The 23,003-nt window shown below is 48.8% G+C and overlaps 1 protein-coding gene across 9 annotated transcripts in view; it reads left to right on the plus strand.

Annotated features, from left to right (window-relative positions):
* The window catches only part of PSD2 (pleckstrin and Sec7 domain containing 2), a 111,465-nt gene that overhangs the window by 44,426 nt on the left and 44,036 nt on the right, over positions 1-23,003 (plus strand). For 8 of the 9 annotated variants that reach the window (XM_068959681.1, XM_068959678.1, XM_068959675.1 and 5 more), the window contains 3 exons: positions 3,364-3,968; positions 18,562-19,050; positions 21,247-21,441. In XM_068959681.1, the coding sequence (XP_068815782.1) occupies positions 3,430-3,968; positions 18,562-19,050; positions 21,247-21,441 (1,223 nt within the window). In that variant the 5' untranslated portion in view covers positions 3,364-3,429. The remainder of the gene's footprint in view (positions 1-3,363; positions 3,969-18,561; positions 19,051-21,246; positions 21,442-23,003) is intronic. The other variant, XM_068959682.1, reaches the window with a different exon arrangement.

The following is a 23,003-nucleotide window of genomic DNA, read 5'->3' on the forward strand; positions in this document are numbered from 1 at the left end:
GGACCTGGGAGTGCTGGTGGACAACAAGTTAAACATGAGCCAGCAGTGTGCCCTTGTGGCCAAGAAGGCCAATGGTTTCCCGGGGTGCATTAGGCAGAGTGTTGCCAGCAGGTGGAGGGAGGTGATCCTACCGCTCTCCTCAGCCCTGGTGAGGCCTCACCTGGAGTACTGTGTCCAGTTCTGGGCTCCCCAGTACAAGAGAGACATGGCACTCCTGGAGAGAGTCCAGCAGAGGACTACAAAGAGGATGAGGGGACTGGAGCATCTCTCTTCTGAAGAAAGGCTGCGAGAGCTGGGCGTGTTCAGCCTGGAGAAGAGAAGACGGAGACGGGATCTCCTCAATGTCTACAAGTATCTGAAGGGGGAGTGTCGAGAGGATGAGGCCAATCTCTTCTCCGTGGTGCCCAGCGATAGGACATGCCCGAGGCAATGGGCAGAAACTGAACCACAGGAAGTTCCATCTGAACCTGAGAAAAAACTTCTTGACTGTGAGGGTGACAGAGCATTGGAACAGGTTGCCCAGAGAGGTGGTGGAGTCTCCTTCTCTGGAGATATTCAAAACCCGTCTGGATGTGATCCTGGGAAATACACTCTAGAGGCCCCTTCTTGAGCAGGGAGGTTGGACTAGATGATCTCCAGAGGTCCCTTCCAACCTCAACCATTCTGTAATTCTATGATTCTGTGACTGTTGGAGGGATCCATCTACAACACAGATGTCTCTATCTGTAGATCTAGTTGATGAAATTGGATGTTCAATGGTTTCACCAGCAACTTTCTGCTGGATCCTGCAACAAAATAGCCCCATACTGCCTTGCTCTGGTCAGGTGGGGATTGTAGGAGGGAAGAAGTCAACAGCCATTTTTAAGGATTACTCTTACACTCAGCTTTTGTGACACCATGGCTGAAAACCAGGAAGGACCAATGTGTGCAGAGGAAGGACCGATAGGAGTATCTTGCAAACAGCAGCCATAGGATGGTTCTGGAAAACAGCTTAAGATGAGCCAGCACCAGGGTGATAGGAGATCAATGGGGTTCTCTTATCTGACCTGTTTCTCACTTTCTCTGGTCCCTTGTTACAGGCAGGGATTGTGCATCTGTTGGAAGAGCCTGGCTAGTCATAGTGAGATAGGTGTGGTGATGATGCACTGGCTGTGACAGCAAGAGATGCATGGTGATGCACATGGAGAAGAGGTAAAACTGTCTGTGGTGTCTGAAAGAGGAGCCTGCCCCAGCTCATCTGTGGCATGTGCAGTCCTTGAAGAGTTTTCCCCCCAGGCCTGTCCTGTGCAGGGCTCTGAACTCTCAAGCCCAATGCATCTCCCTGCTGCAGGGGACAGGACACAGAGAAGGGGCCAGATCCTGGGTTCAGGTTAGGCTTTGCCTGTGTTGCAGGTTTGGGAAGTCAGCTCTGGGATTGGGTTTCCCCTCTGGAGCAGTCCTGCTCAGCCAGCACCTCAGTATGGATCCACATGGATCAGTCCATAACCAGGTCATAGAAGGGGCGGTGGGTTCAAATCCCACCTCTCCCTTGCTTGTTGCCCAGCTGCAGAGAAATTGGAGGCAGGGGGACAGGCTGCTGACATCTTCCCAGCCTCCACAGGGTGAGGAGTTGCAAGACTGGAGGCAGATGAAGCCCAGCACCTCTTGTTACGAAGAACGAGTAAGGCCCTTTGCTGACAGAGCAGTGAATGATTTTACTGCTAATGAGAGCTGCAGCTCAGTAAGTCAGAGTGCCCAAGCCCTGCTGCAGACGTCAGGGCACCCTCACAGGCTCTCAAAGGTGAAGTGTTATCCCTGATTTACAGAGAGGGAAACTGAGATGAAAATTTAAATGGTTTGCTTGAGACATGAGGTAGGAACAGAACCTACCTCAGAACCTACCTACCTTGCTTTAACTGGTTAGCCATGCTCTCTACTCAAAGACATCCATTTTTTTTAAAACAAAATCAGGTGTTACCATGCCCCAACCTGAGCTCCATACAGAGTGCTTGCTTCCACAGAAGATCATTTCTGATGGTGTTGTGGTCTCTTGATTTTAGTTGCAGGGGTTACAGTGGAGAAGAGCTTGCATGACACTGCAGGGCCACAGCCCGTGACTGAGGATAGTGCTTGCAAGAGTGGAAGCTTTTGCATCAGTGGACATGTTCACAAACAAGGTGCCTCTTTTCATCAAAAACCATACATCTTGTTTGTCTGGTGCAATACAATGTCCTTCTGCTGTCCTACAGAGAGAGCCTCTCATGGGATATTCAGAAAGGACATATTTTCCAGTCTTAACAGGCAACTAATGACACTCTTCAGCAGTTATTTTTGTGTTGAGGAAGAGAAAAGTGTTATTCTGGCAGGCAAGAAGCTGTTTGGAAATGCAAAGTCAGAAGGGAGAATCACACATGTTGGCACATGACAGGTGCTTAAAGGTGTTAAAAAAAATCACATATTGCTCCTTTTTACCCCACCCCAACAAACAGGTCCCTGCTTTTGGTGAGCAGGGAGGACCCGAGTACCTCAGCAGCCAGTCTAGGAGAAACAGCAGGGCTGCACTCCTGTCCCCAGCCCTAGGCAGCTACTCACCACAGCCAGGACTTGAGCAACTTGCAGGTCACAGGCCTCCCACGTTTGAGGTTGGATTTATCTTGGGGAGCCTGTGTACTCATGCTAATCTGGCCAGGCCAATTGAAAAATTAGAAATTGAGTGACATTCTAAGGGAATGATGTGGGAACCGGCCTACACAGCCCCATGTTGCCTCTTTGTGCTCTGAGCTGAGAAGCTTCATTGCCCCTGGTCCCCTTCTTCCTCCACACTATCTTATTCATGCTCAGTTTTGGTTTAGGAGCATGCATAGGTGATTTAGGACCTTTAGCTTCAAGTGCTGTTAGCCACACATCAGGTTAACCTGCTTCAGTGCTTTCCTGGCCGCTGAAGGTTGGCAAGACTGTGCTGAGTCCTGGACCCTGGCTTTACACTTCTGGGGAGCGTTGCCTGAGCCATGCACCTACCATACTGCTCCAAGAGGAGAAGGGGAAGACTGGGACACCTGGGCCTGTGATGGCTCAGGTCTGCAACTGCAGCTTGGAATCAGGCCACAACTTTCCCCTCCACATCTCAGGACACTGGTCAGTGAGCACTAGTTTTTGCAGGCAGACCAGCACCATCCCTCCCTGTTTTTGAGTTGGGAATGGGCAGGGGGCATTTTCCTCCCCACTCCTGCCCCTACTTGCCACTCCCAGTAACAAGTTGGGCTGACCTGATGGATGCTGGCCCTCCTCCACTTTAAACTGTTGCCCTTTTGAATTGCTATCAACAAATGTCTTTCTGACAACCCTTGCAGAAGCTCATGTCTCTCTGTTTCTTTCCTGTTGTAGATAATACCAAGCCTGAATTAACCAAGGGGAAAGAAGCCCCGTAAGCGCTGTGAGAACAAGCAGAATATGACTGAGAACATTCACTTTCCATTATCTTCTGCAGACTATAATGAGTTGCATTCCTCAAGCTCACAGATCGTTATGTTAGCCTGTAACAATGGAAGCGAGCAGCTCAGTGAGCCCTCAGAGCCTGCCAGTGGGAAAGCCAGCCCCTTGGATAATGTTGAGCCTTTCCAAAGAAAGGATGGTGAGAGCCTGGCCAATGACAACATGGGCCAAGGGGCCGAACATCTGGAAACAGCCCTGGCCACGTGGAAGCCGAGTGAAAGACAGAGGGAGCAGGGACAGGAGGAGTGCACACTGAGTGAGAGTGGCAGAGATGATGGGCTGGCACTGATGAACGGCTTGCACGCAGAGCTTGCTACAGGGAAGGAGAAAACACAACTGCAGGACAGCAGCGTGCCCAGCCAAAGCAGCGTGGATTCAGGGGAGAGGGACTCCCTCACCCAGGAGATAAACAGTGAGGGCCTCAGCAAGGTGTATTTGCACACGTTCTTGGGCTCTTCAGAAGCACTAAGCGCTGACGACACAGAGGAACAGCTCGGGTGAGTGGGAAATTGTAACTTTAGTTCAGTGCTGGTTTGCGTATGTTGTTTCTCAGACCTTCTTGGACCTCCATATGTAACTCATCAGTTTAAAAAGCTACAGCTGCTCTCATGGCTGACTCTCATTTTTTCCTCTTTTCTTTCTGGGCTTTTTGCTCTGCTTTATCCTATTACAAATGCAGAAAAGTTGTGATTAGAGTCAGTGCCTGCCCACAGACGCACCAAAGCAAAGGAAAAGGATTTAGGGATCTCCAGTGTGCTGAACGCAGGGTGTGCTGACTTTGAGGGTGTCCCACTTGCAAACTGGAGATGCAGCTGCATTACCTAAGGCAGAGCTGGCTGAGGTAGCTTAAATATTAAAGCAGGGCAAGCACAACATGACAGCATGGAACCCATGGTGAGTTGGGCTTGTCCAGGAGCCTGATACACCCCCAGGAGTCCTGGCAGCATAACTTGCTCTGGCAGTCTTTGGACTAGCCAAGTTACAACCAAAGCAACATCTTGTTAGTAAGAGAAAGCAAGGTGTTAGGTTTTGCTTCCCACTTCACTTCTGGCAGCTGTTATCAGTGCCTGAGTAGCACAGTGATAGTTTATTTTTTGCTTTGGTTCATGGGCAGGTGCTCCCCAGCAGCAAGAGAGTGGCTTTGTGTGGCTCAGTCTGGGATGTGTGTGATGTAGGATACACAGAAACAAGATGGGGCAGTGGGGGAAGTGCTGTGTGTCAGGAGGCCATGCTTTCCGTAAAGGTGGTGATGGCCTGCTGAAGCACTACGGTGACACTACCATGGCAGGTAGTGCTCTCCCAGAACTGCAGGTGTGAGAGCTGAAAGACACCACTGTCGTCCTGTCCTCAGATGCTATAGACAAACCAGCGTATATTTCATGCCTTCCTCATCCCTGTGTCCTCCTTGCTGGCAGCATGACTTCATGAGAGAACCCTCTAGGACCATAGGAAGCTCTGACCAGAGATAGCCTTGTTGGGAGCTGGTGTGGGCTTCACACACTGCACTGATTTCCATATTTTATACCTGTACAAATGCCTAGACCCCACTGGAGATCTGAAGGTTGGGGATTGAAGGAAAATGACTGGTCGCTGGGATGAGTTGAGGTGGGATATGTTGGTATGCTCTCCTTTGCCACCAGAAATGGCCCAGGGAGCCTGGGGTACTGTGTTGTAGCCAGCCCAGGGTTGCTAGCCGTTGTGAATTTTACAGCATGGCCTGTATACCTTCTGTCACAACATGGAAGAGATGCCAGCAAGCAGTAGGGTGCTGGAGGAGAGCAGCAGAGGTTGACAGACAGGTGCATTGCCTTCTTAAGAGAAGAAGGCCTGAAAGGGCCATAGTGGCCAAGAGGTGCAGGTAAGCCACCTCCTAGTTTTCGTGTGGTGCAGGCTTCAGGCTAAGTTTGTTAGGAATATTGTCTGGAGCATAGCCAGGGATTGCAGGAGTGCTGGGAAGCCGCATAGCATGTGGGCTGAGTGCAGGGTATATCAAATTCATGGCATCTGTAGAGTTGAACAGAGTCCTCAATAAAAAGCTGGTGATTTGATTTATTCAAGCCCCCCAGCAAGAAGCAGCAGCTCTGTTTCAGCAAGTAGAATTGAAGGTAGCAAAGAGGAAGAGGGGTCCAAACTAGGCTGCTACTGTCTGTTGGCATCCAGAGGTAGGGTCGTCCACCCCCAGGCAGGTCCTCACTGCCCCGCAAGCTACTTAGTTGGGTCTTGGGTGTCTGTGAGTTGCTCAGGTTGCATGGGGATCACATTTGCTTGGTATGTGGCTCCCTGCCAGAGACTCTGAGTTGAAGACGAAGCTAAGAGTGGTCAGTGAATGCTGGTACAATCACTGGAAGTGCAATTATTTTAAGGTACTGGGGCATGAATTGGGAGAAGTGGCAGGCTGAGGAGCTGGACACGATGCAACCTGACTGTGCTCTGCATGCAAAGGCCATGATTTTGTGCTCTATACATATTCATTTGGATAGTAAGTAAGTTTTCTGGGAAGCTGAGTGCAGAGGGGACAAGTCACACACCCTATTCAAAGGCAAAAGTGTAGCTGGAAAACCTCAAGGACACAGCTGAATTCTGGGAAACCATTTATTCTGCAGGAATCAGGTTAACTCCCTGTATTCAAGCTCCGTAGTACTTTTACCAGCCATCATTAGGGTAAGTGGCAGAAACAACTGGCCAGGGCAGATACAGCATTGTAGAAAGGATATTTCGCTCTAGAGACATTGGGATCTGTCCATGTGAACTGGGCGCAGTGAGATGTATTTGATCTTCTTTCCTAGCTGTAGCTTACTGCCTGATGCACTGGCTCTCCCAGATGAATGTGCCTTCAAAAAGCTGACAAGCAGATCGAGGCACAAGGGAAGTCACTGTCATCCTGCACCATCTCTTGAGTTTCCCTAATTCTTTCTTTTTTTCCCTTCTAGATATGATTGTTTCCATTATTACCCCTTCTGGATGTAGGAGAAACTGGGGTTTCTCTATCTCTGGCCTAATGTTTTTCTGATGAGCAGTCAACAATTCATTCCTGGTGAACAAAGCATTTGTCATCATTGCTATGTTGGTGCTTGTGTGGCTCATTTTGTCCCTGGATCTTAAAGTACTTTACAAGAAGGGGTTGAGTCTTGCTCTCCCCACTGGACCAACAAGAAATCAAAGGGTAAAAAGTCCTCCAAAGTCATCCAGTCCATGATAGAGCTGGAGAAAGAAATTTGGTCCCACGATTTCGCCCCTGAACGTATGTTAGCACATCTAGGTAGGAAATCTTTATTAACAAAGTCAAGGAAATAAAACAAACCCAAAGCTTTAGTGCTTGTGCTGCAGTTTACGTTCACTGAATCCCTTTCACCTCCTTTCTAATTTATTCCATGACACCCCATTGACATGTGAATATAATGTTTGGCAAAGTCCTATTTTCCCCTTTTTATGCCTGTTTTGACTCTTTCACCTTCTGAGAGTCCCCAGCATTGGCCTAGCTGGTCTCAGGGAGGTCCCAGCTCTGCAGCTGGACTGAGACCTTCACCAGTGAAATATGTTCTCTTTTTCCAGTCTCCAGAAAGCATGCAAAGAAGTTCCCACATTTGGCTTGTAGATGCACTTAATACCTGACACTTTGGAACTACTGCCTTTACCCACACATTTCCTCCCACAGTACTGTGCAGCCATTGAGCATTTCAAATTCCATGAAATAAAGTTTCAGCAAAACTTTGCTAAAAGCCATCACTGGGTTGACAAGACAGTCCTAGTTTCTATTATGTCCTTTTCAGGCAGGCCACCCTGCTCCATCAACACAGCAAACTAGGTTCTACTTTATTATGACTAAGTAACCAGTGGGAAGTAAAATGTAAACAACTCAGTGCACAAAAATCCAGTATGGTTCAGTTGCAATAATAGCCAAATGCATTGCTTTTCATGCCTTGCCGTAAGCAGTAAAATAGCATTTCTGAGATGACTAGGAAAAGCAGCACAGGCAGTAAGATACAGCGTTACTTCAGTATACTTACAGAGACTTGTATTTACAATGCAAATAAAAACATGGCTCCTTATTTAAGTAAAGCAATTGCCTTCCCTTCTATTTAATACTTAAGTACAGAACACTTCTCTGTGGGCAAGCAATGTTAGGTCTATTCACACAAGTGAGATCTTTTGTTGTCTCACGTCTTAGCCAAGCTTTGCTTGAATTGATACAGACTGTGCTTCTGGGCTGGTGTGAGCTGGAAAAAGTCTGTTTGTCTTCCCCTGGGAGACTCTTCTCTGGGACCACACAAGGAGAGAGATGAACTGACTTGTATGCATTGGTGCTGGCAGGATGCAAGCAAGCTGGTCAGCATCCACTGACTTGTCCTCCACTGCGACTCCTGCCCTGATGTCTATGATATGTCCCATGCAGCTTTAGCTAAGGTGTCCTTATGGACATGGGCTTTCTCACTTTGTTACCTGCTATGTGACTTTGGGCTCAAGGGATAAATAAAGGGTTGGAAAATATAAGCTCCATGTTGTAACTAGGTTAATGGAAATGGCTGTGCTCAGTGTGGTGACTGAGTGAGTGGGAGCTGTCTGACTCTGGAGTATGGGAATGTGGGACCCTCTGATTAATAGCCTGAGGGCACGGGGCTTGATGGCTCTTTCAAGAGCAGTCAGGAGAGCACTTATAAGGACAGCTACAGGGCACAACTGCCCTGCAAATACATGCTGTGTGCCAAACCTCACGGGGATGGGCCAGGGCATGCAGCATCCATGGGTGCTCCCACAGCTGCCAGCTCCCACACAAGCCCTTGCATGCTGGTGATCAGTAATGAAGCGATGCAGGCTGGGGGGGGAGACACAATGGCTTTCTCGGAGGACCTGGAGAAATCACAGAGGCCAGCATTTTTCATTAGTTTGATGAGAACACAGAGCCTCTGTTACAGAGGGGGCACGGAAGTTCAGTGGTGGTGGAGACTATTGCTAGAAGTTTGGCAATGGCACAAGCTACTAAGGCAAGTCTTGTAATTCCCACCAACTGGGAGTTTTTAAACTGCCTCCTGCTTTTTGGAAGGGGGAGACACAGTGTCATTGCCAGGCATTGCAGTTCACCCTCCAGGGATAGGTGGATTTTTAAAGAGAACCAGTCCTGGAAGTAAGGAGCCTTTAGGTGGCAGTGGTTAGTTTGTGAAGCTGCTGCTGTCATTTTGCTCTTCATGTCATTTTTGCTGTCTGTCATTTTTGTTCGTGTCCGGTTTGCTGTGTGGCCAGCTCTGATGAGGCAGGTGATAGTTTTCTTAAAGCCTTGAGCTCAGGCATTCTATGGGGCTCTAGTTTTGAGGGCACTGGAGGATGGCCTCTGCAAGCATTGCCTCTTGGACATGCCCAAGAGAATAAGCTGCTCCATGAGAAAATGCTGATGGTTAAAGCAGCTTCCCAGAAAAGTGTGTTATCAGCAGTGACAAGGTGTGTATTCACTTGGCCTTAGGGCCACTATTTCCTGAAATAGCTAGCCATCTTCCAGCCTGCTTGAGGCACTTTGGAGAGGCTAGGATTTCCACAAAGAGACGACACTACTTTGGTATCTCTGAACCAGCAAATTCAGGGCATTGATTTCAGGGTGTTGATTTCAGGGCCAGAAAGAAACACTGTGATTCTCCTATCTGACTTTTATGTGAAACATCTGTGGATGTCACATATGTTTGTGTGTTCGCTGGCATCATCTGGGCAGCCCTTGGCCCTTTCTGAATTAGGAGAGCCTTATCTGGCCATATGATGTGCTGGTATGGAAATGTGAATTTCTGTGGAGGTTACTATGCCCTCTCCTTCATCCTGGATTTGGCCTGGCTCTTGAGATCCAGACATATGTGTATCAGTGGTAGCACCTACACCCAGTGACACCTCTCCCAGCTGCCAGTGGAGTTTCTTAGGCCTTCTTATAAGACTCCAGCCATTCCTTGGAACAGCACGGAAGTAAGGAAGAGGATCTGCCTGAACAGTCAGCTTCTACATTTGGGATGGTTTTCACAGTAAGTCCTCCAGGGCTAATGTCAGTTTGTAAAAATCAAACAGAAGTATATTTAAAAAACAAATATATGAGTTCTTCTCAGTGCCTCACCAAGACAGAGGAAGTGAGCATCGGACAACAGTTTTGTTCTGTTGCAGAAGGGTTGTAGAAGTTTTCTTCTTGCTTCTGGCAATAAGGTCATCAGTAGGCAGGTGGTTTTGATATTGTCAACAAAGTTGAGCTGGCAGACTGGCTTGTGGCTTTCACCACTGAAGGCCTGGCTATGAATAAAGGTATATTAGTGAGCATGGAGTGATGTGCCTGCACACAAGCAGCACACAAGCAGCAGGCCTTCCTTTGGCATGCAAAGTGATGCTTTGCCAAGACCCGCTCCTAGGGTCATGAATCAAGCCATGATAGTCCACAGCAGCTTCTGAAGTCTTCCTCCATAGACCTGTTATGAGAAGTATCTTTTCGATCTAGCAGAAAGGGTACGTGTTTCTCCTCAGCAATTCAGAGCTAAGGTGTGTTTTCCTGGGCCTGGATGAGAAGTGCATTTACTATCCCAGCAGTCCTGGTGAGATTCTGAAAGCTTTTTGAATCCTAAAGCAAGAAAAATAATTGAACTACTGAACATTTTTGTGAATTAGCTGTCAGAAAGCTTCTTCCATTCCCTGCCATTCTGGCTTTTAATATTGTTTCAGTTGCTTGACAAACAATGATTTTTGCAGTATACTGAAGGATTTTTTTTAATTTCAGAGATATCAAAATTGCATGTCTTGGCCTTTCTGTAGCTACCTTCCCCCTTCCCAAAATGGTCAAGTGAGTTAATGAAGGGGAGCCCAACCTCTTGCTCTACACAGTTTTGTTTGGATGAAGCACCAGGTTTTACATAAAGACTGCTTCCTCAGGGATATTCCTTCCAGTGGTATATGTGTTTGACCACTGAACCTCCCTGTCCTGTAAGCTACTCACTTCATCAGCTAGCTGGTCTCAGTGGAGCCATGTGCCATTTGTCAGTTTTGAGGAGGGAAATGTCACCTCCCCTCCAGTTTTTCTGCCATGTTTCCCAGCTGCAAACCCCAGGTTTCACACATCCCTGTGGTATCTGAGCCAGTGAGCACCCCTCAACCAACACCTTCCGCAGGAGTGAACATCATGCCAAGCCTCTGGCCTTACGAGTTTCCCAGCAAGAAGAGATTTCAAGGGAGGAAGGAAAACAGTGTAACTCTTGTCCCTGCAATATTTGATGCTGTCTGCAGAGCCATTGAATTTTTCTGTTTGTTTTTGCCTGTGCAAGGCCAGGTGATGGTGAGCCCCTACCTTCCTCTGACAATGTATCCCAGTAGCATAGCAACCTCTTGCGTATCATGTCCTGGGATTTTGCCTGAGGTGCAGTTAGTTTTTTCAGTTTGCAGAGATTGTTTATACTTTGATCAGTTCCCGGCCTTCCATCAGTGATCATGCAGGGCTAATAGTTTGATCCCTTGTGTCTTTCTAAACCTTTATAGTAGGAGCAGGAAATTTCCTGGGTAGCTGGGAATTTACCCTCCAACCTTTACTCACTGCACAGTACTACCAGACAAGGGCTGACTAGGTTTATAAGGTTTTTGAGGAGTTCTCGATTTGAAAAGCAGGAGTCTCTCCTTCCCTCCTAAACTAACCCCATCTCTCCGGTGGATCTGACCTCACTCATGGACCTGGACATTCCCCTGGCAGACCCTGGGAGACCTCACTTCATAGTGGTGGTTGCAACCCAATGTGGCACTGGAAGCCCTGTTTTCTGTTCCCTCAGCCTGGGTGCCTGGGAACTAGCACGGTTCCATACTGTTCCCTCTCTCTCACTCCATTCCTGGGTCTCATGGATCACCTCTGACCCTGAGCTTGAGGTTGCTTTGTCCTGCTCGGTAGCTCTCTAGGGAGAGCTGCGCTTTCTCCCACAACCCATCAGCCCTGGAGCAGAGGTGCTATGCATGTAGCAACACCTCAGTTTTGAGAAGGGGTATAAGGGCACATCAGGGTCAAGGCTATGGTGGAGGACAGCAGAGCAGAGTGCAAGCACCATGGTATGCAGGAGCTTTGCCACCCAATTTCTGATATTATTCAGTATTGTGGAAATTGCCCATCACTGCTGCCGGTAAAGGATCTCACCAAGGTAACAGCAGGGAAAACTGACTTCATCTGAGCTAAAACAGAACTCCGAGTTTTTTTGCTACTGGGAACCACACCAAGAACAGAGTTGTTGTGCAGAACTAGGACAGAGCTGGAAGGGAATCAGCATCAATATAGAGGATGAGAATAAAGCAGGAGCATTATCGGGGGACATTGGCTGCAGTGCAGAGCTCAGTTTAGCTGTCCCCATTGCATACCCATGTGTACGTAGACATGACATGCTTACAGAAAAACCTGTTCCCTACAGATGTACCTATAGTGCTATAGAAATAGAAATGGGACTGTCTCCTGCCTCTCAGTCAATAGTATAATACAGATTAGCACTCTTTGAGATCCAAGAGCTGAAATAGAAATAAATTGTCACTCAAGGTACAGGTTTAAGATGCAGAATTATTTCATTATTTCAGTGTTGTGGATCTCAGCTAATACCAAGAGTGGGAGCATCAGCTCTGCCCAGCACCTGATACCTGGAACAAGGGTTTTCTGCCCGCTCAGGACGGCCGAGGACAGTGCCCTGACTGTAGACAGGGGAGATCTCTAAGAGCAGAACTGTTCTGATGCACAGGCAAAGGCCTGGGGACAGACAGAGCTGTCCTTTGCAGCAGAGGGACGTAGGGTGTGGGATACCCAGTGCTGGGCGAGGCAGCTGGACAGGACGGGGCCACACAGCCTGCCCCATGTTGCCACTGGCCACCTTGCAAGGCCTCACAGGGGCCTGTCCCTGGCCAGGTGGCAGTCCCCCACCTCAGCTGGCCTGCTCGATTTGGCCCTCTTTCCTCCTCCTCGAGGCAGTCCCAGCCCCCTGGGGGGCCCCGTTGCTAGGGGAGCCGGGGTGCCTTAGCAACTGCCCAGCCTGGGAGCCACGGCTCCCCCCGGGCTGCCAGAGCCCTCTCCGGTGGGCAGGGATGAGGCCATGGTGTCCCTCTGCCTCCCAGAAGATACTTCGAAGTCAGGAGACCACGGCCATGGCAGGAGGAGGAACCCACAGCTGGCACTGAAAAGAACCACAAAGAGAAGCAGCAGCAAGTAACCTCTGCTTTGTTTGGTAGTCATTTATTTAGGACAGGCCCAGCCCAGGCCCTGAGAGCTTGATAAATAATTATGAGCGGCACAGTTCAAAAGGCCAGGAGATCAGAAAGCAGTCATTTTCCCCATGCCCTCAGTTCTCAGCAGGCAGTATGTTATGGCTAATTGCTGAAAGGCCATCTCCTTTGTGATTCCCCCAAATCCTTCCCAGCTCTTCTTCCTGGTCCTTGGAAATGTTTGACTGACAGACTTTACACCATGGAGAAGGAGAAAAGGCAGGCAGGCTCTGGCTGAGGTGAGGTGATGCCTTAGCCACAGGTTTGTGCATCCAAGGGAGGGAGGGGGTTGGAAGTCTAGCACTGATCACGCCTCGCTGTTGCCTTAGCCTTCTCCCCATTACTTATATCTCAAGGGGGATGCAGCACATAGGGCTGGGAAGCTGAAAACCTCAACACTTTGTATTTCCTCCCAGAAATCTCCTGGAAGCAGATTCTGCGAGGAAGAACTGATTGTGGAGGCAGAGCAAGCATGGGCTTGCTGGAATGTCTCCCTGTAAAATCACATCTCCCTGTAAAAGAAACATGTCCCTGTTATCCCAGCCCAGAGCTGCTTCTTAAGATCTGCCTTTGAAAGGAAGGGATGTGACCTTTGCACCAGCTGTAGCTGATGGGAAGCACATCTGGCATCCACAGCCCCACAGATCCAGTGCCCACAGCCGGTGCGAGGAGCTGCATTACTGTGCAATGAGACAGTGCCACGTTGAGTCGTTAGACAAGGGGGTGAGAAGGGGCATCTGGTGCATCAGGTCATCAGATGGGGACTGCAGCGCCAGGCTGCAGCTGGGAACAGGGCTCTTCTGATCACAGAGCTGTGCTAGGAGGTCCTTGCCAGCTGCAGGACAATGCGGGGGAATCTCTCTCAGACTAGGATACTTCAGCTTGGAAAAGAGATGAGTGGTGAAGAGGAGGTGTGAGAGAGGTCCGTGAAACAGAACAGCCTGGAGAGGGTAGATACGGAATGCTGGCTTTTCCAATATGAAAGTTGGGAGATATAAAAAGAAGCTAGCAGGTTCAAAGCAAATAGGAGGGTGATTTTCATACAGTGGTGGTGAAGCTGTGGAACACCTGCAGGGTGTTTTCTTCCCTGGGGCTCCACATGCTGGAGGCAGGTGATGTTTCATCACAGCCAAGCACCTGGCCTCCAGAGGGCATGGCCTGGCAGGGGGTGCCACATGAGTTGAGAACCGGTAGGTAATCTGCAGCAAGGCAATAGCAGTGGCTAGGAAGCACAGCTGAAGTTACATTGAGGCAAGTGAGGGTGCACTGATGAACCTGCTGGGAAAATGGGAGGCCAAGTTCTTTCCTTGCTGCCTTATTAACACATCCTCTGCTCAAGAGGTATCCCTCCCTCCTTGCTGCTTATTTAGCTGTGCACTGGAATTAAAGGCAAATCCTCACAGCCCTGGGAGAAGGAAGTGTATATCGCAGGCTATGTAATGGCACAAACCGACTTTGCTTCAGGGCTCTGCTCAGCCTTTGCCCGAGCAAGGCAGTGATGTTCAGGAGTCCACGTCCACCTTGAAACCAGGCAGCCTGTGTCTAATGAAGAAAAAGGGTCTGAATGTCTCTGGATCAAGGCATCCTTAAGCTGCTGATAGCTGGGAGTTGGAAGGAGGTGGCTGACTGGGGGGGCAGTCGCTTTGCTTTCTCTGTTCTCTGCTGCCTACTGGTGGAGATAGGATATAGGGCTATATTGCTGTACCTCTCCTTACTTACGCTATGAGCAATACCCTGGGGTGCTGTGTGCCTAAGTTTCCCTAGCTACAAAGTTCAGAGAACGACTGAGCTATCTTGTGAAGGGCATTAAAACTAGCAGTGTCTGGACTCCTGGGAGGCACTGTCATGACTCCACCATGTCCGGCTTACAAGCAGTTAGCTGCTTCTGTGCTGGAACCACAACCTTCCAGTGTCCATTTCCAACTTTTGTGGGCCAGGTGAGGTTCAGGTTAGATATTCTGCAAGGCTGTCACTGATACCTCCTAGAAAATGTTATGATACCTCCTAGAAAATGTTAATAACAATAGCTGGGTTTGGACATGCAGCGGCAAGGCATCTCATTTGCAAGGACTGCTAATTCCTGAACCATCCCCTAGAATTCATTTCAGGGAGATACATTCTTGCTGTGAAATGAGACCATGTTCATTAGGAGGGGAACTATGCACAGCCATAAAACTGAGAAAGGGTTTCCAAACTGTGACAACCACAGCGAGAAGGAAGAAAAGCTTACTTTTCCCCTAGCTTTTGCCTATATCACAGCACTAAATGTCCAGTTTTGTCAAAGCAGAATTCCTACTGGGAATGGAGAGAGAGGTTTCTCCAGAGAAACCCAGTGTATTTCAGGCAGGTCCTTGCAGCTTGGTCATTCCGGCTATTCCAGGAGGGACTGAGTCCTCCTAGTTCTCCAAGGCTCCAGCACAACAATCATTTGAGTATGACTCAAATGAATTTTCCTGTTGTGGGTTTTGTATCAAGATGTGCACTATAATGAATTCCTCTGTGTTCAAAGTCAAGCAGAGTCAGTATTGCTGTGGTTCATCCAAGCTTACCTGGAAACTAGTCTTGTAGACTCATTAATTTCACAGCCACCTCTTACCCTTCTAATGCTGTGCCTGAATCCCTCAGGCTGGCTGTAAAGTAGCATGGAGCCTCTCCTGCCTAGGCATGTCTCTCCCCTTGTACATCCCTGTCAGCTGAGAGAAAACAGTACGTCTAGGATGCCTTGCCTAGCAAAAAAGGTTTAAGAAAGGTCAGAAAAATTGCTCCCTAAAAGCTCCTGTTTTTCTCTATTGTAGAGGGAGCAAGGACATTCACTGCCACCATCCAAAGTTAGATTAGATCACAGAATCACAGAATCACAGAATCGTTTAGGTTGGAAGGGCCCTCTGGAGATCATCTAGTCCAACCTCCCTGCCCAAGCAGGGACCTCTAGAGCATATTGCCCAGGATCACATCCAGACGGGTTTTGAATATCTCCAGGGAAGGAGACTCCACTACCTCGCTGGGCAACCTGTTCCAATGCTCACTCACCCTCATAGTGAAGAAGTTTTTTCTCAGGTTCAGATGGAACTTCCTGTGGTTCAGTTTCTGCCCATTGCCTCTTGTCCTGTTGCTGGGCACCACGGAGAAGAGGCTGGCCTCATCCTCTTGACACTCCCCCTTCAGATACTTGTAGACATTGAGGAGATCCCGTCTCCGTCTTCTCTTCTCCAGGCTGAACACGCCCAGCTCTCGCAGCCTTTCTTCATAGGAGAGGTGCTCCAGCCCTCTAATCATCCTGGTAGCCCTCTGCTGGACTCTCTCCAGGAGTGCCATGTCTCTCTTGTACTGGGGAGCCCAGAACTGGACACAGTACTCCAGGTGAGGCCTCCCCAGGGCTGAGCGGAGGGGCAGGATCACCTCCCTCCACCTGCTGGCAACACTCTGCCTAATGCACCCCAGGAGACCATTGGCCTTCTTGGCCACAAGGGCACACTGCTGGCTCATGTTTAACTTGTTGTCCACCAGCACTCCCAGGTCCTTCTCGGCAGAGCTGCTCTCCAGCAGGTCGGGCTCTCAGCCTGTCCTGGTGCATGGGGTTCCTCCTCCCTAGGTGCAGGACCTTGCACTTGCCTTTGTTGAACTTCAGGGGGTTCCTCTCTGCCCACCTCTCCAGCCTGTCCAGCTCCCTCTGAATGGCAGCACAGCCTTCTGGTGTGTTAGCCTCTCCCCCCAGTTTTGTCTCATCAGCAAACTTGCTGAGGGTGCACTCTGTCCCTTCCTCCAGGTCATTGATGAATACATTGAACAAGACTGGACCCAATATTGACCCCTAGGGCACACCGCCAGCTACAGGCCTCCAGCTAGACTCTGCGCCATTCACCACAACCCTCTGAGCTCTGCCATTCAGCCAGTTCTCAATCCACCTCACCGTCCACTCGTCTAGCCCACACTTCCTGAGCTTACCTAGGAGGATGTGATGGGAGACAGTGTCCAAAGCCTTGCTGAAGTCCAGGGAGACAACATCCACTGCTCTCCCCTCATCTACCCAGCCAGTCATTCCGTCATAGAAGGCTATCAGGTTGGTCAAGCATGATTTCCCTTTGGTGAATCCATGCTGACTACTCCTGATCACCTTCTTGTCCTCCACATGCTTGGAGATGACCTCCAGGAGGAGCTGTTCCATCACCTTTCCCGGGATGGAGGTGAGGCTGACAGGCCTGGAGTTTCCTGGCTCCTCCTTCTTGCCCTTTTGGAAGAGTGGGGTGATGTTGGCTTTCTTCCAGTCCTCAGGCACCTCTCCTGATCTCCAGGACCTTTCCAAGAGGATGGAGAGTGGCCTAGTGATAACATCCGCCAGCTGCCTCAGCACTCGTGGGTGCATCCCATCAGGGCCCATGGATTTATGGATGTCAATGGGTCTCATGCTGAATCCGCTTTGCTCGACTTCTTCCTCAGAGGGATGCACCGATCTTGAGCCTGGAGGAGGTGATGCTTGAAGATTAACCAGCTTTCTTGGACCCCTCTTCCTTCTAGGGCCCTACCCCAGGAGATTCCTCCAAGTAGGTCCCTGAAGAGGCCAAAGTTAGCTCTCCTGAAGTCCAGCGTTGCAATCCTACTCATTGCCCTGCTCCCTCCTCGGAGGATCCTCAACTCCACCATCTCATGGTCACTGCAGCCAAGGCTGCCCCCAGCCTTCACATCTCCAACTAGACCTTCTTTGTTCGTTAGTACGAGGTCTAGCATTGCACCTCTCCTCGTTGGCATCTCCACCACCTGAGTCAAGAAATTATCATCAATCCTCTGCAGGAACCTCCTCGACTGTTTGTGCCTAGCTGTGCTGTCTTGCCAACAGATGTCAGGGTGGTTGAAGTCTCCCATGAGAACCAGGGCCTGTGATCGTGAGGCTACTTCCAGCTGTCTGTAGAAGGCCTCATTGACAACTTCCTCCTGGTCAGGTGGCCTGTAGTAAACCCCCACAACAGTGTCACCCATGTTACCCTGCCCTTTAATCCTTACCCATAGGCTCTCAACTTGCTCTTCATCCACCCCGAGGCAGAGCTCCAGACATTCTAGTTGCTCCCTCACATAAAGAGCAACTCCACCACCTCGCCTTCCTGACCTGTCTTGCCTAAAAAGCACATAGCCATCCATGACAGCATCCCAGTCATGTGAACTATCCCACCATGTCTCTGTAAGCGCAATGAGATCATGGCCCTGCGACCGCACACAGACCTCTAACTCTTCCTGCTTATTCCCCATGCTGCGTGCATTGGTGTACAGGCATTTCAGAGAGCCAGTCAAGCATGCAGGCTTCCCAGGAGAGGTGCAAGAGGATCCTCCGTAGCCATGTCCCATGCTGTCTCCCCTGGCTGCATGCACCCGCTGGAGGCATCCTGACTTGAGTGGTGTTTTACTGACTCCCCTGCCACTATACCACTCCCCTTCCCCCATCTTGCCTAGTTGATGACTATGATCCTTAAGGACTGTCATGATTTTGAAGTATAGTCATAATTGGAGCACTTGAAAGGAGAGATAACCTGCAGATTAGATCCACTCTGGCACTGGATCAAATCACAGATGTCAGATGCAAACATCTCCTGTTCAGAGCTCTGGATTTTTAGTGAGACATGATCAAATTAAGGGTTAGCTCCACCCCTGGGATTGCTCATTGTAATGCTCTGTCTTCATCAGCTCTAGAATTTGTGCCAAGCTTGAAGCTTGTAATAAAATTGGGAACCAAACAAGTTATGCCACAGAAAGTTCCCAATGGCCTGTAATAACAGCATCTATCCGTGTCCCTTCTCCTGCCTCCTACCTCTGAGATGAACAATCCACGCAGATACCCTGACAATATTTTCCACATCTCCCGTTTTGGTGCAGGTTTGCTACTGGAGATGCCAAGCTGAGCTGCACTGAGGATGACAAGGAGCAGTTCCAATTTAAAGATATCAGGGATGGGTTCAGCTCAACCTTTGAGAAGATTGTTGAGTCTGACCTTATGAAGGGCACATACTACAGCAGCTTGGATTCTCTGGATGTGCTCTCTCTCACAGATGAGACAGACAGCTGTGTCAGTTTTGAAGCCCCACTCACCCCATTGATCCAGCAAAGGGTCAAGGAAGGCCCAGAGGTCTTAGAGCAGAAACTGATGGCCCAGCAGAGAGAAGCTGTTCGGCACGCGACTGCAGATAAACAAGAGCAAGCAGCAGCAAAGCCAGTGGAGGGGGATTTTGGGAGCCCCCTGAGGCACTCGATTACCAGCAGCAGGTCAGAGAATGTGCTGAGCCGTTTGTCCTTGAAAAATATCCCAAATGGATTCCATGTGGAAGGATCAGAGGAAGACAACATTAAGATCATTAACTCCATCAGGTAAGTCAGTATGCTAATTCCTTTCAGGATGTGAATTCCTTGGGCAAACGGCTCCTTTTCTTATGGGGTCCCAGTCCAGGAGCAAGGCTCAGAGGACATGCCAGAGATGGGGATATTTTTTTCCCATGATCTTCCTTCCCTTGTGCTGTCACGAACAGAGACTAAGCATCAATAGGACAAAATTTCCTACCCACAGATTGAGACCACACCAGAGAACCAAGGTCTCATGGCATTAGATCAGCCTGTCCCCAGCTGTCCTGTGGCTTTGTCCTCTCTGCTCTCAGACCCAGGACCCTATGCTACACATGAGTTTCAGGGTCCTGGGAGAGCACTGAGAGCCCAAGAAAAGCCAAGGCTCAGCACTTTGTGTTCATATTTGCCCTGGAAGCTACCTACATTCATCTAGACTGCTTGCAAATCTTGTCTGCCCTTATAGCAAGCAAAGCTGGGGCATTTCCAGGCAGACTGCTGCTTTGTCTGCCTGATATCTGCAGAAGCCCATGGGAGGTTAAAAGCAGTCAGGCACGCTCCCAAATGAGCTCTGAGGTGCAGGACATGCTTGATGTTTTCCCTTAGGACTGGGTGCCCCTGTAGAGGCCTTCCCAAAGGCTCTTAATCTGCAGGCAGTAATGAGGCAGGAACAGAATTCATCCTCCAAGCCAGGCTGAGACCCTAAATGCCCCCCAGAAGTGCTGAGCAAAGGGACCACACAAGGGACAGTATGAGACATCATTCTCCACATGCAGGACATCACTGCATGGCAGTTCCTTCCAATAGGAAGCTAGGTGATGAATAGCCGGGTGAAATCTGCAGAGGAGATCTGGAGCAGTCTGGTGCGTGTGAGGAAGTGGGTTCAGTTAATTGCACGGCCTTTAATGACTCACACTGCCCAATACTGGGTAAAGAGGTGCTATAAATGGCTTTGGACAAGAAAATAAAGGCACACAGCCCCATCTATGTGGTGCCAGTGGGGCTGTTCTACATGTTACCTATGGAAACTGCTGGCCAGAATGCCAGCCAGCAGCTGGGTAGAGAAAAGCCCACCTGGGAGAGCAATTACATTTCCAGTCCCCTGCACATGATGCCCGAGAAGGCCCAAACCTGTACAATTGCAGTTTTTCATCGTCAGCAAATAATTTGAACCTGAAGACATATAATCTATACTTAAGGTTTTCTGAACGTGTTCAACTTCCAGAGAGACTGGTTTCCATCATCAAGCAGCTACCCACCTTTCAGAGCCTGACTACGGGTAGATGCTGCAGAGTGAAGGATGAGAGAAGTAGAAGGAATCAGAGGGAGTTCAGAGCCATCAACCACAATATAAACACTGGCACATCTCACGGCAAGGTTCCTCCTGTGCACTATACAGCAGCTAGGCATTAGGGATCCCAGGCTATGTTAACTCTGTCCTTGGTATCTTCATGGAGAAGAGATGTTTCTCACCCACAGAAAGAGGTCCAAGATGGTTTGGTGGCTAGAAGCAAAGCTTGGCAAATCTGAACTAGAAATAAGGTACAAGTTTTGAACAGTGAGGGTAGTAAATCATCAGGATATCATATTGAGATCTACTAGTGGAGTCTTCCTCACCTGGGGACTTTAAATACATAGTGGATTTCTTTCTAGGAGAGTGTCTATGGCTGAGACAAAGAGAGGATACCAACGAGCATAAACACAGTGATCATAATGAACCCCTTTGGCCTAAGAATCTACAGTTATCATCATTTTGAAGGGGAAGCCATGAACGGATGAATGAAGGGATAGGGACTGCAATGTCTGTTTTTCATATCTTGGCCTCTTCAGTCTGAACTCTGAATTCCCAGAGTTGCTGGGAATTTTGGAGAGACCTTTCTCCCTCAGATACTGATTTGAAGAAACTAAAACTTCTGACAGTCCCTGTATCCATTCAGGACAACTTTCCATACAAATGGAGAGAGGGGAAGTTTAAAAAGGTGTTAAGACGGTACATCCTCATTTCTTGGTGTGAAGTCACTTTCTCTTCAGTCTCTTCCTACAAGTTTGAAATTAAAATGTAGCATTTGAGTGTCTCAAAATACATTTCGATTGATCTGAAATGAAAGAGGGTTTTTGCGATGTCCAGGTCACAAACGTGTGTTGCTGTTTTTTCATATTTTTTTTCCTGTGGGTTTCATAAAGTCACATTGCTGCTTTTTGAATTATTTTTTTGCTTCTGTGTAGTGATGCCAGCTTGAAAGACACTCTTTCAGATTCTGACTCTGACATGGGCAGCACAGAGCAGCTTGACCATGGCAGCACAGACACTTTAGCAAATGGCTGCAGGGCAGATAGTGAGGCTGCAAAGAGGCTGGCCAAGCGCCTCTACAACCTCGAAGGATTCAAGCGCTGTGATGTGGCACGCCAGCTTGGAAAAAAGTAAGTGGGCTTTTTGAGTTACAGCCACCCCAGGAGAATGTGGAACGTGGCAAGGTGATTGAATTGACAGAGCCAGCTGTGTGGCGAGCAGAAACACAGTTTTGGTACAAAGACGAGGTTCTGAGGGAGCACTGACAATGCTGCTGGGAAGAGGATAGGACAAAGCTAGGAATTAATTTTGAAGGAGAAAGCCTGCTGTTGCAGGGGCTTGCTGGATGGAATTGGGACCATTTGAGATCCTTCCAGTTGATCCTTCCTGTCCAAGTCCAATGCTTTTACCATTTTAATGGTACAAGTTGTTTGCATTTATTGGGCATTAGCTTCCACAAGGTCCTGTCCTCCAGAATCAAGAACTTCCTGTGTTTAGAAAAGGCTCAGACCAAGACCTGTGAAACAATCCCTGAACTGAAGGGTTTGTTATCCAGACCTGCACCTGTTTGGCTGGACCCTCTTTTGGAACAAGAAGGTGGTATCAGTGAGAGCCTCTCCCAGTGGGATAGGACAAAAGCCCTGTAAAATCTTTGCAACGGACTCACTGGCAACATCCAAGATTTTCATGACTGCACTCAAAAATCTCCTAACTGCAGTCTTTATAGACAGCGTGAACTCAGAAAGCTGGGATGGAGAGCCAAGAACACACTGGAGGTCTCAGTACCTTGGTTGATAGACTTGCCGGGATAAGGCAGAACAGTGTTTATTCAAAGCATCTAAAATAAGTGACAGAGTTCCAGAGATTTTTAAAAGACAGAGTAAGAGTAACAAAGGTGTGAGTAATAAATGATTTTGGGTTGCCAGTGGGTCTTGTGGTGCTGGGTTTTTTGTATGTCCTGAAATGACTCACATCTGTACAGACCAGCAGAACACAACTATCCCTCAGCAAATACCCAAGCTTCCAGAACAAATATCCAGGGCTTCTTGACCCTCTGCTTAGCCTCCGGGGTAGAAAGAGCCCACTGAGCGATCTCTTTGTTTCACCTAACAACATTCTGCTCTCTCAGTGTGATTCTTGAAAGCAGGTGTATCTCTGCTTGCTGCTCTTTCAGGTCTGGCATTCTTTTCCTTTCTTGCAAAGTTTGTTGTGCCAGCTGGCTGAGCAGGGTCAGCTCCAAGCAGTGGGGTCTCTCAGAGTGCATCTGAGTGTGCCCTTTTGCCACTTCCTGCCACCTTTGCCTCACATGTACACCAAAACAACATTTTGGAATGGTGTGCCATGCCTCACAGCTGGGAATTGACCTAGCCTTTAAAAGAAATTAACTTTTGTTTTGATCAGCTGGGTTTTGACAGCTGGATCACTTCCTGGATCCAGTTCCCAGCACAAGACCTGGAGAGAGCTGCAAGCTCTGGGACCAAGTGGGTAGATTTGTGGAGCAGGAAAGGAAGAAGGATGGGGATAGGTGTATTTTAATCTGATCATGCCCACTAAGACAATATAAGACCAAACTACAGTTGTGGGAGCAGGTTCAGTTTAAGCTATACTTTCAGGTCAACTCTATTTAAGAGGTGGACTGGCTGGGGGATATGTAGGAAAAGCAAAAAGGTGCATCTCATTTTTAGACTTTTTA

This window comes from Struthio camelus, chromosome 13 (assembly GCF_040807025.1).
Source record: "Struthio camelus isolate bStrCam1 chromosome 13, bStrCam1.hap1, whole genome shotgun sequence".
NCBI lineage: Eukaryota > Metazoa > Chordata > Aves > Struthioniformes > Struthionidae > Struthio > Struthio camelus.